Source organism: Helicoverpa zea, chromosome 2 (genome assembly GCF_022581195.2).
Source record: "Helicoverpa zea isolate HzStark_Cry1AcR chromosome 2, ilHelZeax1.1, whole genome shotgun sequence".
Lineage (NCBI taxonomy): Eukaryota > Metazoa > Arthropoda > Insecta > Lepidoptera > Noctuidae > Helicoverpa > Helicoverpa zea.
Window position 1 is genome coordinate 2,635,165 of NC_061453.1, and position 15,984 is coordinate 2,651,148.

A 15,984-nucleotide genomic window follows, 5' to 3' on the forward strand; every position below is an offset into this window, starting at 1 on the left:
ACAGTCATCGAACTTATTGAAAAGTGGTTCAATGCATTTGTTATATTTTTCTACCTAAGATACGAAATTCAATAGTAGTTAAATACCAGTAAGAACATTTCCCTTTCCCATTTATTCATCTATCAAATCATCTTGATAGAACACTGCAAAATTGATTGAAAACTCCATTAGTTATATTTTCTATAGTCACACTCAATTATATACACAATACAATTTTTATTAACTACATTGCACGGATCAAATAGATCTTACAGAATATCTACGTATCTAATAGGACAATTAATTTTACACATAATATATAAGGAACTTGAAGGTGCCTCAGAAACGTCACTAGTATTTAGAAAATTACAATTTTGGAAAAATATAAGGAGTAATGTTAACGGCTTAATTAAAAATAGCTACAAGCAACAATAATATGAATAAATACAAACTACTTCAAAAGAAACAATAAATAACGTAAAGAAGAAAAAGTAATTAAAAAATATTGTATTGCCATAGACAAGATCATAAGGTTGTTAATGAGATCAATTGAGGCACCTCCCGTTTGTTTTCTTAAATCAATTTTACATTTAATAAATGCGATTCCATTTATTTATAACTAAAATTAATAAAGATTTAGCTGTTACAAGCCTGGTACTATTGTACGCTTATATCTCGTTCAAATTTTTCTCCTAATTTTCACCGCCCTAAAAATATCTCGAACAACTTTCGACGTAAATCATTTAAGAGAATGATACTATACTTAAATACCTTTCTATCAACTGATAAAGTCGAAAAAAATATAGCTGGAACAGAAAAACGTAATAATTAGTTAAACAAAAGAATGTTTTACTAAATTAGCTGTCGCAAGTCGAAACGTAATTTTTTTGATGAAATATATCTCAAAATTGAAAGTAAAGTTTTCAAAAATTATTTCTCACAATTCATTATTATCTGTATAGGGGTTATGTCAAAATGTTTGTAGAGGATAGAGAGGCAGGACTTATTTATAGTAGACAACTATTATATTTATAATCATGCCTGTTTGGTAGGTAAAGTCCATTTAGCTTGAGAAACATAGGAACTTGGTTCTTGCGAACGAATTTTAAACAACCGCGCCTTACGACAAATTGAACAAAATTCGTTGGCAAATCTCCACCATCCTTAGGTACGATCCTCAATCATTAAAGAGAACTAAGCTTATAGTATTTCCAGTATGTATTGAAAATATAGTTGTTAAATAATGGACTTTACGCCGACTGCATAGAACATTATCTACTAAAGCAGATCTATACATTTGTTGGTTGTAATAAATATTCCAGCCTCTCTATCGTCTAATTGTTTGAAACAGAGGACAGACTAAAGACACGATCGCTACCTGCCCAGCAGTTTGGTTATATCACCTTTTCTTTGGACAAATTGTGTTATAGTCATTTAAATGCTCGGTTTTTTTTGTATTTTTTGGAATTTAAATTCATCACGATTTGGGGTTAAACAGATAAAGGTCATTTGGAATAAAAGCTAAAGAAAAATATGCGTAGTAATGAAAACTGCACAAAATTCATACTTTCAGCTTCCAATCTAAATGCTGTCTATGTATTTAACCTTTAAGTCTTTGTCCGCACCTTGTTTCAGTAAATACATAGAAATATAAGTAAGGCGCCACGATTCTATCAAAGAACCGCAGTCACCGTAAACTGTACAGTTATCTATGTACAATACGTCTAAACAAATGTACATTGTACAGTATATGTATAATTTATACACAAACTAGTGTACATAATTTAAAAAATAATAATTTGGTACAGTATGGTGATTCGTTTGAAACTTCTATCAAACTAATGGCGACCAAAAGATGTTACCAACTACGTAGGAGACTACCGTTCAAAGCAAGATCTCTTCCAAATAAATAGTTGGAAAAATCCAAAAAATATATATACTTTTATATAAACAAACAAACCACCAAAACCAAACAACACGAATTACAAACGAACTAATAGTCCAGCTTATTTTAACTCCCAAAAAAATACTTCGAAACACCGTATGGGTTAAACGCCTATAAATAAATAAAGCTAGTATATACAAAGGTAAACTATTGCCCGACCTCCGAACAACTTATTCGCTTTGCTTACGAATGGTAGTGAGACATAAGACAAGTGTCAAACAGGAACCGTTCGTAAACAAAACGGATCGTTTTTCCAAGGTTTGGGCATATAAATCTAAGTGATAAGTTTATCTGAGTGCCGTGTAGAGGTTGAGGACACTCTTGTTCTCTTTGTGTGACGGCGTTTTGGAGAAAACGTTCCAAAAGCGTAGCGTCTCGTCTCCGGCGCCCGTCACTATCGCCTCGCCGTCCGGGGAGAGTGCTAAGTATAGGACGCGGTATGAGTGACCTGTGAGTTTCGCCACCTAAGGACAAATATACATCGATTAGAAAATAGTTACTCGATTGTAAATGCTGACTCGAAATGCAGAACTAAAAGATTTTCAGGTTCAAAAGTTCTACATGTACTCCTAAAATTATAAGATTTTGGACCCGTTAACCATCTACGGTAACCATTAATACGTTAATTATACGGTTCGTAATTCTTTGACCAGACCACAGAAATATTTATTTCCCCTGGGTTCTCTCATAGTCCGAAAATAGAAAGTCATTAAGTTCTCTCCCACAAGAGAGGGAGTCACTGAGCTCGATATTTTGGAAAACTGGTCATATGTGCATGTCTAAAGCGGCCTATCCTAGTTGACCAAAATAATAAAATGTATATTGTATAATATATTTTATGTACAAACCTGCGTGAGCGAGGGGTACTTCCAGACTAGGATCTGGTTCTGTGAGTAGCCGTGCGTAGACACGAGCTCGCTCGAGTGCTTCGACCACGCCAGGTTGCATACTTGAGATCCTGTCAACAAAAAAATAATTATATAAGCATACAGGCTTCATCACTTGCATCAACTGTCCAGCCTTTTCCCTGCTATGTTGCGATTGGCTTTCAGTCTAACCTGATGCAGCTGAATACCAGTGTTTTACACGGAGCGATTGCTTATCTGACTTCCTCAACCCAGTTGCCCGGTCAACCCAGCACCCCTTGTTAAGACTAGTTGTCATACTTTCTGGCTTCTGACTACTCGTAACGACTGTGATCGATGTTCAAATGACAGGCAGAACCCATCCATAAACATGGGAGGACTCGTCATGACATGATAAATACTTTATTAAGTACACCAACTCATACATTTTTGAACTTAAATCTAATTAAAGTCGGTGATGTTTGAATGATTACTAAGTATGACATACCTGTGTCAACACACTGCATGGGCTGTGAAGTGAGGGTGTTCCAGAAGCGAATGCAGCGGTCCGCGGTGCCGCCGCCGGACGCGAGCAGACCGTGCTGGTGAGGCGACCACGCGATCGCCTTCACCGCCGCCACGTGGGCGGAGTACGTTTGCACGGGAGATGTCGAGTGCTGGAATAGAGAGAGAGAATATAATATGAATACACAAATTATTGAGAAATAATTCAGTATTTTTTTACTATACAATAGTACAAGATGTACCCAAGACGCAAAGATAACCTAATACAGGACTGTATCTTGAACATTTTTGTAAAATAAGCCTGTACCTACAGCTTTATATACAGAGGCATTTTCTTTCCTAGGTGTGTAGATTTTACAAACATTATAAACAGAAAGATTGTATAAGTTAACTCAAGGACAGCAAATTTATATCTCCGTCAATGTATGCCTCTATCAATTATCCTTGACCACATAAACTCATAAAAAGAAAAATGTGTTAAAAGCCTCAATTCCCATTATTATCATGAAATAGCGGAAACAATTAATACAATTACTATCGCAGTGGAAATACGTTAAATTTTGCATGTTACCGCAACTCTTATCAATGAATCGTTATTCCCACGGCAAACAATGAGTCTACATGTTCCAAAAAAAATTACTGCGATTTCACTTGAATTTCAAGTAGTTTTTTTACAATAGACTACGACTACTGGTTTTACGGTTTCATGATATAAAGTTAAGAATTATCTCATTATCATCATCATCAGCCTTCTTATCGTCCCACTGCTGGGCACAGGCCTCCTCTCACACGGAGAAGAATTTTCTATTAGACTACATTTTGACATGTAGTCTTAATCAAACAGTTATGTATTTAAATACTCAATTCTTTATTGCATCAAAGCTTGCTTGCTTGATTAAATGAACTATTACGCTGAAAAAAATGTTATCAGCCTGACGTATTTTTTTCTCGGGATATGAAAACCGAAGGATACAAGTTCGATTTAGTCAGTATAAATAACAATAGCACATAACAAGTCACCTTTCAGTGGTTATTCCAACAATTAGCAGTTTCACTCTAGATAGAGTATTTTGGACTCAATTGCAAAGGATTAGAGTTCTTATTTGTACGAACGTAGTTCTGACTCAACGGCTTGTTGGCAACTGTATTACATCAAATGCTTCATTGACCTACCTACTGTAGTAATTTTGTCGGAAACCTACTTATTGTCACTTTATGACACATCACGATGAAATGTAATTTTCCTGTGTACTTTAACATTTATTTATTTGTAGTTAGTTTTTTAGTTATTTTTTCTGTATTTACCTATAAACAGTATTCTATTTCCTCTTACTAAAAAGAAGTCACTGATTTACTGATTCGAATAATTGACGCAATAAACAAATAAATCAACCAATGTTAACGTATTTCTTGATAGAGATAGCTTGAACCCTGCGGAAGAGGAAAACTTCCATAATGATTGTAATTTTTTTTTTATGACACTTACCATAGACCATACGAAGAGTTTATTGTCGTTGCCTCCGGACGCCAGCGACTGTCCGTCCGGCGACCATTTGAGGCCGCACACCTCTTGTCTATGGCCTTGAAGTACGCGATTTGCTTGCACCGCTAGAACAAAATAAAATTTATATATTTAGTCTGGGTTCTGAGTCATAAAAGGTCAACGAACTTGCAAGGCCTTAAAGCCACAAACTGCAAAAAAAAACTGAACTATAAACTTAATATCATTATGCAGATCTATTTTTGCGTAGACGAATTTTCTAAATAGGTATACTTATAAGACTTAGATCACGTCCAAAAAACTCTCAAGTGAGTTGTAATCATGTGCCTAGTTTTTCTCAGCTACTTATTTACGGCTACCGGGCTAACCGGATGCACACCAAAGTCTGGCTTGTAATTACCCCAATCAAATCGAGTAGCACCGTAATACCAGCCAGTACTAATGGTATGACGTCTTTTCAGCATTGGTAGAATCTAGGTATAATTTCGAAAAGATCAAACAATAACCTTGATCGATACACCTGTAAGGTCACCATGATGGCACGAGCCTACTACTGTCTGATTAGTCAAGTGTAGACAGGTTCTCATTTTTTGCTTTTAACCAACCCGACGCAGGTAATAAAGCGTTCAATAATAGTAGTCTAATTTTCCAATTTGAATTCTAATTTGATCTGTGGCACGCGCGCAACAGCCAATAAAATGAAAAAAAAAAGAAAAAAAAACCAGCCGCGTCTATGCCAAAGTCAGATTTTTTCAGAATCTCATGAATATTGAGTGTTTACAATGCATTAAAATTCGTAAATCGCTATCTAAATATTCTAGCAAAATTGTATATTTGGATAATAACGTTTATGTCTACGACATCGAATCGATTGCTTAATATCATGGCCTTTTCAACGACTTTTTCAACTGGCAAGAAACATTTGGAGCTCGATATTTTATTTGTTTGTTGGACCATCATTTTGGACAACAAACATGGGTGTATTACATGCAAACTCATCCTAAGCATATCTCGAACATGCATTTGCTAACAAGAACACGTTGCACGAGTCGGCCAGTTATCTCGATGCACCGTAACTGCACGCTGCATGCGCCGAGGTTACTGTAGGAAGTATTATATTGCAGACTAAAATACTAGCTGAGAAACTGCATTTTGTGTTCTATAGATATTTTACAGTAAAATAACTGTTAGGAAATAACGGTAGATGTTGATTTTATATTATATTTCAAAATGTTAAATACTTTTTTATTCGAATATCTATTCAGACTTAAACAAGCCGCTTTCAGCTGTTGCGGGAAAGTCTAATAAATCTAGCGGTTTTCGAAGCATTCGGAATCTATTTGAAACTTAGTTTGTATCATCGTATGTAGTAGGAATAATGCAATTTTCCCTCCCCTCTGTAAATTAACTGTACTGGTTTTCAACTCTTCAAGCTTCCTCACTCAACTACTTCTAAACGAACTCCCAACTAATTAATCTCCCAAGTTTCTTCCCTGAGTTTCATACAAGTACCTCGCGCCAGGTTAAACAGTGGTGCATGTCAAGATACCCACACAAAAGCTCTAAGTATAACACCGACGCATAATTGCATTGTCGTTGAACTCTCAAAGGCGCACGACTTTGAGATGCAACGGGGCTTCGGTAACTGTTCCCCAAAGTTTTGCAACTAATTGTAACTTGGGTATGAAAATCACTTTAATTGTGACAAAGCTGGTCAAAAGTATGTGTTGTACGGGGAAGTTATTAACTGTCGTGTGTTTTAAAACTCGTATATTTTTGAAGAAATTAAGATGCTAAATTAAAATTGTATATTGCAATTATTATTGTCTGTAAATGTACTTACACCAGTTTTTGACATATTCAGATGTATTCTCAATATGGATCTTAATTATGTTACTTAAAAACAGTTTCATTATTAACAACACTGGCTTTTAAGAAGATATACCTTCATATTCCTCTCCCCCTTAGGGTCTTAAAAGGCAGTCAAGGGATTCGTTTGAAGTAAAGGGTCGCTAAACTTTGAGAACCCCAGTACTAATCGCTAGAAGCTAGCCCGGCGGATACTTATGAGCTGCTCAACCCTTTGTCTGTCCTGTCTAGGCAGAGCTTTGTAGCCACTTTGGGGAAATTTATAGCAAGCTGCAAAACCCTAGGCGGTCACCCATTACTAGCTTCGCTCAGATTTACATTAATATGTTCAGGTTCGCTATTAATTCTAGAAAAACGGGCCGAATCAGGTTTTGTTGCATAATTTGAATAACTATTTAGTTAGGCCGGTATTTATACTATAGTTCGGCCATTCAGAGAATGCGTTCCTGACACGTCGCGATTGAACGATACTAACAGCGATTTACTTGCGTTGCAGTTACGATAAAAATATTTTTGCTGGTTGTTTACCGTTTTAACAATTGAGGAGCATTAAAACAACATTATTATATCAATAATCAATGAATGTAGTTACGTCGTCAGTTCAATCGCGACGTGTCAGGAACGCATTCTCTGAATGGCCGAACTATAGTCATATCATTATGGCCGATGCGATAATTTAAAATGTTGTAAAATCCAAATCAATTTACTTTTGAAGGATGCGTGTGGACACTAATTATGAGTGATCTCAATATTACTATCACATAATTTTCTAATACCAGATTTATAACATTTTTTTTTTTAGTTGAACCGACATTCGACAGTGTCAACTTCATTATTTTATAATGTTGTCAAATGAGAGGTAGAATAGAATAGAATAGAATAGAATATTCTTTATTGTACACCAAAGAAACATAGACAATGACATTACAAACAAATACGTGTGAGTACAACAGGCGGTAAGTTATTTTAATAACTTATTTATCTAGGTATTTCTTTGAGGTAGGTAAAACCGTATGGAGAAATTATAGTTCGGCCGTTCAGAGAATGCGTTCCTGACACGTCGTGATTGAACTGACGACGTAACTTTGTAATGGCGTTGCAGTTACGATAAAAATATTTTTGCTGGTTGTTTACCGTTTTTTCAATTGATGAGCATTAAAACAACATTATTATATCAATAATCAATGAATGTTATAATTTTGTGCCAAACTGAGTGTCAAATAACTTGGTAAACAATATTTTTCTAAATGTATACTGCGCTATTACAAGGTTATGTCAGCGCTTTATATTTTGTAGTGCTGTGCTAAAAATAACAGGCAAGTATCGTAATCTGTTCTTATACAGTTATACTTACTTACTTAATAATACATTTTGTTTTTCTTTTTAAGAATTTGAAAATAAAGGACTATAAATAACTTTTATGAAATATAAAAATAAAACTATGACCAAACCGAACGCGCGAAAGAAAATAGCATTTTTATATTTAGGTTGAAAATGGTAACCCCAATGGCGTTATGGGCCGCCAAATCGATGAACTGGCTCTGGAGTACGGTCATCGCGTTCTAAGAATTCTACCGTATCATTGCCAATATAACGCGATCGGGCTAATCTGGGCTCAAATAAAAGGTTACGCCGCCCGCCACAATACTTCCCTGCCATTCAGGACGAAAAAGATGATGACCCTATTAAAAGAAGCCTGCGGGGAAGTTACAAGAGATGACTGGGCAAAGGTTGTTGGGAAGACTAAAAACCTGATTTTGGAACATTTTGACCGAGATATCAGGATTGATTCTGTTATTGGTAATAATATAATTATACATGTAGGCGAAGATGATGATGAGACACCACCTCCTCAAGCGAATCGGAGTCTGATTAATATTCTGTACGCACATTCAATTCAATGTACTTACTTTATTGCATAGAAATACAGTTTGTAACTTTGTAACAGAGAATAATTAAAACAATTTTATTATATGAATATTACCTTTCTTTTGGTTTCCACTTAAATAACTAAAATATAAATTTTATATGATTCCGCCAATTTAAAACGAAAATAATCTTAAAATAATGCGGCGGTTCATTTTGGAGGAACGGTAACGAACTTAGTGTTATGTTGTGCCCATCACTAGTCGTGACTAACTGATAGGTGTCAGGAACGCATTCTCTGAACGGCCGAAGTATAGTATAGTGTACTCACGTGGTGTCCTAGTATCCCTCTGCCGTATATGCCTGTCTCTGGATCCAGAACTGAGTATGTCTCCATTCCACGCAAGAGCTCCCACTCGAGCGATGTGCCCCTGTAGTTTCGTCACCTGGGGAAAAAATACAAAAATATAGGTACTTAGTTTAGGTAGGAAAATAAATATTATGTTAGCCAACTTCAAATATGTATAAGTTGCTTAAGAATATATGGAGAGAAATCAACAAATGCATTTTAATTATATGTTAATTAAAACCGAATTCTGCTTTATAATCTGGCTAGACCATAAAGAAAGATTAATTTGCGGAGTGAAAAATTAACGATCTATTAATTTTGGCTATATATTGCACCTAAATATGCCTAGAATTTCATGGTGATGATATCAGAAAACTATATTTAATCATGACTTGAAAAACAAAATTACTTATTCCAGCTCTTTGCAATTCCAGCTTGAACCTAGTACTTAATCTGGTTAGACCAGTTAGAAAATTACAATATCAGAAAATATTATGCTGTAAACAAATCTAGATATTTATAACGCCTGTAGCGTAGGCAGTTTTCTAATAAAACTTATGCATCCGCGTCTCGAGTGCCGGATAGATTGCGGATGCATAATTTATTGTGGAACAAACTGGTTGGTGAAGCTGATTGCTGATTCACTCAGCTATAGAAACAATCATTTTACCAATTAAATATTCTAGATTTTGATTGATTTATCAATTTATCGTTTCCTATCAATCAAAGTCTACAAATGATTGAAAACGCTGTATTGTTTGCGATTTCTTCGCTAGACACAAAAACATATTTTCTCTCCTCTTTATTTCAACTCTAACAAAAGTGAAAAGATGACATTCCCAACCTGACCGTTAGAGACACTTGCAACGATGAACCTTAGATAATTCTACAATTTCTAAGAACAATAAACGCATCATTGCATTACGGTGCCTGATTCAGACACGTGCAAGCAATAATATTGGCATAAAGATACTTCGTAACAACATCAACATTGATTGCATTGACGTTACGATAACACTGGATAATTCTCAACCATTCACTGCAGCGGAATCATGCCTTTAGAAATAAATCCAATAATTTGCAGTCTAGCAACCATACTTTTCAAAAATCGAATACCAAGCTTCAAAAAGACTCCTCATCACCTAAAATCTTCTTCCTCATTTTTATTTCTTACCTCTTTATTAACAGCAACATCCCAAACACTGATATGTCCTTTTTGCGTGCCCACTGCTACCAAATGCCCCCTCTCGCTCCAAGCTACAGAGGTCACGGCGTTGCCTTCCGACGACAGATCGCATAGCCTGGTCACCTGACAAACAAACACGGTTGATAGTTAGCACTGCGAGAAATGAACGGCTAATATTTGCGAAACGTACGATACGGGTTAGTGACTTTAAGGAGTGTTGAGTAACTTAGCGGTTTCTATTGCAGTATAGGGTTCTCTTTTCTGCACGCTAGCTTGTTTACTTATATTCAAAGGTTTCTACGTTTTGTAAGTAAGTTAAGTAGATACAATATGTACAACAAAGAATAATCTATCTATCTATCTAAGTAGAAACCGTTAATAAAAATCTCCTAAAAGGCTGTCTTCAGTGGAAAAGGTCTTAAATACTTTTAGATCTCAGTTCTAACTTGAAAACTGTCATCAAATACAGCTTCTATTAGCTCTGTAAATAGGCTCTGTAAATACAGTACAAATAATTCGGTAGACGAAACTGCTCGTGCACGAAATCAAAGCAAGTCAAAGCCCTTTAGAATAACTGAATAAGGTAACTAATGAGGTTGTTAAAGAACGTATGTACTGAGGATCATCAACCTAAAGATTGTGGAAACGCCTCGAGCTCAGCCACTCATATCGCGCATCTAGTGAAACTGGCGAGTTTGATTACATGTCTGCGGCACGCTATCAACACGCTCGTTTTATATACATTTTGGTTGGATTTAAACAGTCGATTTTCCTTATGCACACACAACTATTTAGGCTACCCATAAATACTAATTATAAGCGTCCTCAAATTGTCCTGTAGATAAGGAGCACTGAAGTTTGATGAGGTATAAAATACGTCAATATCCTTGAAACATTCGAGCTAATTAACCGCTCAGGATTCATGCACCATCTGTATCGCATCTAATAGAAGGAAGCCGTATTATTATTGTATGCATTGTTCTACAAAAATGTACATCTACAAATCCAAGTTAACATTACCATGTCTAAGCTTACCTGACTAGTACAAGCGCTCCACAAATACACACAGCTCCCAAGACCAACACTGAGCACGTTCTGCGCTGACCAGTCCACCAGGTTCAAGTAGAAGTCGTCCTGTAGCTCCGGAGCATCCAGGACCTTGAAGGGGATCCTCGAAATCTTCCGCGTGGCCTTCCTGGGCGAGCGCAGCAATTTCTCCGACTTTGCCGATATGGGTGACAGGCTGTATGGTGAAGGATCGATGTTTTCCTGCAAAGAAATGGACTTTTAAAACCAATATAAAGGGTCAACATTCTCGTGTCGATGATTTTCCGTCATTTGTCGAGAAAATCTATAGAGAATAACAGGAAGAGAACATACTCGTATAAGCTTTCGTATTAAAGCAAAATACTATGGAACTGAATAGCTATGAAAACAACACGAGGTATTTCTTAGAATAACTAACAATAAAATACTTTTGATTGTACTTGCAACTTTTAATATGCGAATAAATGAGCCATTACATGTAGCAAAACCAGTTCATTAGAGCCATTTTGAATAATGTTTCGAAAACTAGAAAAAACGCAGCACTACACTAAAAAAGAAGCCTCAAAAAACCAAAAAAGTCGACGAAAAGATGCGACGTATTTTATAATTATAATAATCGTTACTAATAACAAGTTTGATTCTAGGCAATTAAACTAAATATAGATAACGTTTTTTGAGACGGTATCAATAATAAAATGAACGGTAGTCAATAAACAGCCATTACGAAAAGCTGTCTATCTTGACAATCTCATTACAAAAGTAAGAAAAAAACTCATTACAGATCTGACCACAGCAACAATAGATAAAGATTTCTGTATAAACCCTAAAAAAATTACGAGTCATTTCAAGATAAATAACAGGTAATTAAACTGCTAACTTGGTTGAAGCACATAAAGTAAAAAGAACATATTTTTCAAAAGAACGCAAACATTAGATGGTGTTAAAGTTATAAATGTTGCACCAGTCATTAGCGTTGTAACAATCATAAAACGTGAACATGCGAGCACTGTAGACGATGATAATGATGATTATACAAAAACTATTGACAAATTGAATCTTCTAATTTCGACACTACCTGCTAGTCATAAAATATAAATTTTGATCAATTCTAATCTATGCAAAAGGATAATAAAATACAAGACGCGTGCGCACGAAATAATCACCACAAGAGGTAAAAGATCTGTAAATTAAGCATGACGGAACTCTCAGAAAAAATCCAAGCAAAAAACCTACCTAGACTTTATTATGACTTTTTTTCATGTCTCTGTAAATCTAGACTCGAATGCAAAAATATTCAAATTGGTTTATGCAAACCGCTTTTCGGCCGTCGAGAAATGGAGATAAACAAGCTGATTATAGGATAGAATTCACGAAAATGTTTAAGATCTTACGAGGAAGCAAAGTGAAACCTCCTGAAGCATGACGGAGTCCTTGAAAAGTTCGCCCACCCAAAGCCTTTTGTCAGAATCGAGCGAATAAAAAGACACTGAAAAAAAAAACGCAATAAACTTAACGTGTATCTGTCTGATAGCGTCTCGATTTGTCAGCGATTTTTTTACGGCACGCTTTCAATTAATCATTAGAATAATTCCTATACAGCGCATTTTGATTGGACTTATTGACGACCGGAATTAGAACCACCTGATGATATATCTGCCACTGCTACCATTCGTCTATCGAGAAGTGAACATAATACAAGATTAATATCGCTACGTATCTACGGTTACATTTATAGCAAACACAGTAATTCGTCAAGACACTGTGTTTGAGAGGAACAATTATTTACTGAGATATAAAACTTGCATTTATTTTGTTTATTGCCGTCTGAAAAGGCAAGTATGTTGACATTTTTAATGTGAATTTTCGCACCGACAAACGTCGTGTGAAATTCTAAGTATTCTACTGCAAAAAGTGCAGAATTTCGTTAAACTGACGGCAGTTCAGTGTCCATGAACCCGCTTTTATTACGGCTCCTAAGTAATCTAGATGAATAACACCTTCATAAAGAGACTCAAATTTCCTGAGACATAACGTGGGTCGCCATTACCATATGTGTATTTTTGGGGCTGATAATAATCCTTTTATTGTTGCAGCATAGAATTTGGCCGTGTGGGTGGAAGATATTGGTAGTTTCTCGGGCGCGAACGGAGCCATATTTAAGTTAAAGGAAACAACAACAAAAGGATGTGTCGCGTCCACTTCGGACATTTTACTGTAATGTAATTCAGATGGGAACACAACTGGACTGTGACGCCTACGTCAACGAAAAACATAAGGTGGTACAAACGCACAGGGACAATAAACATGAATGTTTAAAGTCAAGCGCACCCAATAAATCGCTGATAAAGGGAAGATTTACATGTAATACTACGAGATAACACATACGACACCGTTGCGTCGTGCCGATTTTGGTTTTCAATCAATGATATACTGTCCGACAATGGCAGCACAGCTAAAACAACAAATGTTTTCACGTGCGCCTGAATCATGAATGAATCAAATACTAACGGAACAGTTGGAGTAAGATTGAAAGTGCATCGAGACATGCACGATGATTAATTCGCAAGTGCCACTTAAGGAGATATTGACTTAATAGTTGCCCCGCCCTCGAATGGTCATTGACATAATGACCTTGGTGTTCCAAATTAGATGCATATAAGCGTATTACGTAAGACGTAAATCTTCTGCAAAATACTGCAACAGGTTTCCTGATACAAAAACAGGTATGTCAGCTGTGATTTAACATGTTATTATTAATAGAAGCGATACTGGTTGATTCGAACAAGATGCGACTTGCACGGATTAGATAGCATATTTTTAGAATTCCTTGCGTTGACATCACGTCTGGTCTAGACTAGACTGCATGTTTGATAGTCATCGTGTACCAATGACCTCGCTACCGACGCATCAGCTCTTAACGCATGTTCCAGATGTAATGCACTCAGACCACGTTATGCTACTAAAATATAAAGTACATAGATACTATGGAACAAAGAATACTTGTCCAATGAAATGCTTCTATTTCTAACTCTTAGTGGCATGAACTTAATGACTTGAACTATTGATGAAGGGAAAATCGTTGATTTTGATTTCAAAGATCAATCTCTTTAAATCAATTGTACTTGATTGGGTTAATGGAAGCCTCATAAGGAGATCGAATAACGGCAATAATTACCTACGATATAACTAGTGCGTGACTAAATGCAGAAAAATTAGAGATACCTTCTATTACAACAAAGAACAAACGTTTTATAACAACTGTGGCTATAGCTTCGCTAATGCCGTTTTGATTACGCGTATTACTGATATTTTTTACGCAATCTTACACCAAATTGTCGGCAACACCGGAGGTCACGTCATACCGTAATAAATGGACGTTTACTTAACTACCTAAGCTACAAGTTTTGTAAGTCAACAACACCTCAAGTGGCTACTTAATGTGATATAAAAAATTATTTAAAGTGTACTTAGCATCCTTCACGCATCAACGGCCAAGTTACTAAAGAACGTCAAGTAATTATAACGGCGAGAAAATTTTAGGTAGCGTGAGCTGGCTGGCAGTTGTAAGCAACTTAGTGATACCAAATCGTCCACTTCCTTCATCCACAATTGGCTTATTCATAGCAAACAGAAAAAAACTCCGTAACAATGGACCTACAATTGTCCACAATAGACGTCTGTCTGGTCTAGCGCAAGATCATAAAAGACATAACATCGACGTATCTAATCGAATTGTAACTGCAAAAAGCGCAGCGTACAATCAAAGATTGAAAAAACCTGATATGAACACTAATCTAGGCGAGCGAGACTAAATTGTATTAGATACTAATGATACAGGAGCCGGGTATGTAGGTAAATGAAAAATTTCAATCTATCCTAAACCACAATGATGTAAGATGAATGAGCAATCAGAAACGCAAGTTTGTTAACCTCAGACATCAGACGCATAAAAAGCTAGAAGTCCAGCAGTGACTAGATCGCAGATAGCAGATTGATTGGTTCTATAAATGAAGTACAATTGTGACCTGTGGCAGTTCCGTAAGCGGGTCACGTCCTACGCACTGCAATAAAACAAAATGAACCACTGCAGAACCAAGACGAATGTGTAGATTTTCAGCGAACTCTATATAATACGAGGAGAATACAAATTAAAATCACGGAACTACAATTTAGATGAACTCATAAAACCGGCCGTAAAATGTTTGACGTATTTTTTCAACAATTATAACATGACTTTCTGCTATTTTGCCGAGCCAAAACGAGAAGAAATTATTAAAATACTATGTCTAAGATCTTTGTTTCCTTTTATTACGCAATATTAACTGACTGGCCGTCAAGTGCACCAGGAATGCGAATAAAAAACCGCTAAAGCTGTGGTGCGGTTACATCCGACTGCCACAATTTCTTTTCTATTTTCACGGTTGCAACGAAGGTTCAAAGCCCGCTATTTCTCTAACCGTTGAAAACAGAGTCGTTCTATTTTAGTAAACTTATTACTCAGGAACCAATCAAGATAACGTAAGATAGGATGTAATATCCAGATGGTAATAAACGAACAGGAGGTAGTCTGCATCACATCTAAGTGTCGGTTCAGAAATAGATTCATTAAACGATAGCTTTACCGTGGTTCTCATGGAACTCATCGCTGGATCGATTGATTTAGCACTGTCAACACGAGTAACCCTACCGGGCCTCGATCGCAAAAAGCCTCTGTTTATACAAGTCCTTATGTCAATATGTAGTTTGGAAAAAATTAAGGCCAAGTAGAGGCCTCACGTGAAATTCCCTCGCGTAGGTACCAGTAGACTTTGTTGTTTCTGTAAACAAACCACTGAGCGAACACGGATGGGCACTTCTGGTGACCGGTTCAAT

The 15,984-nt window shown here is 36.2% G+C and overlaps 1 protein-coding gene across 1 annotated transcript in view; it reads right to left on the reverse strand.

The window, feature by feature from the left end:
- Positions 1–15,984, reverse strand: part of LOC124639181 (fizzy-related protein homolog) — a 42,390-nt gene that overhangs the window by 874 nt on the left and 25,532 nt on the right. The window contains exons 3-9 of the mRNA XM_047176430.1: positions 11,101–11,334; positions 10,054–10,188; positions 8,862–8,976; positions 4,781–4,902; positions 3,278–3,446; positions 2,773–2,882; positions 6–2,388 (exon numbers count right to left, since the gene is read on the reverse strand). Coding sequence (XP_047032386.1) covers positions 2,212–2,388; positions 2,773–2,882; positions 3,278–3,446; positions 4,781–4,902; positions 8,862–8,976; positions 10,054–10,188; positions 11,101–11,334 — 1,062 coding nt within the window. The 3' untranslated portion in view covers positions 6–2,211. The remainder of the gene's footprint in view (positions 1–5; positions 2,389–2,772; positions 2,883–3,277; positions 3,447–4,780; positions 4,903–8,861; positions 8,977–10,053; positions 10,189–11,100; positions 11,335–15,984) is intronic.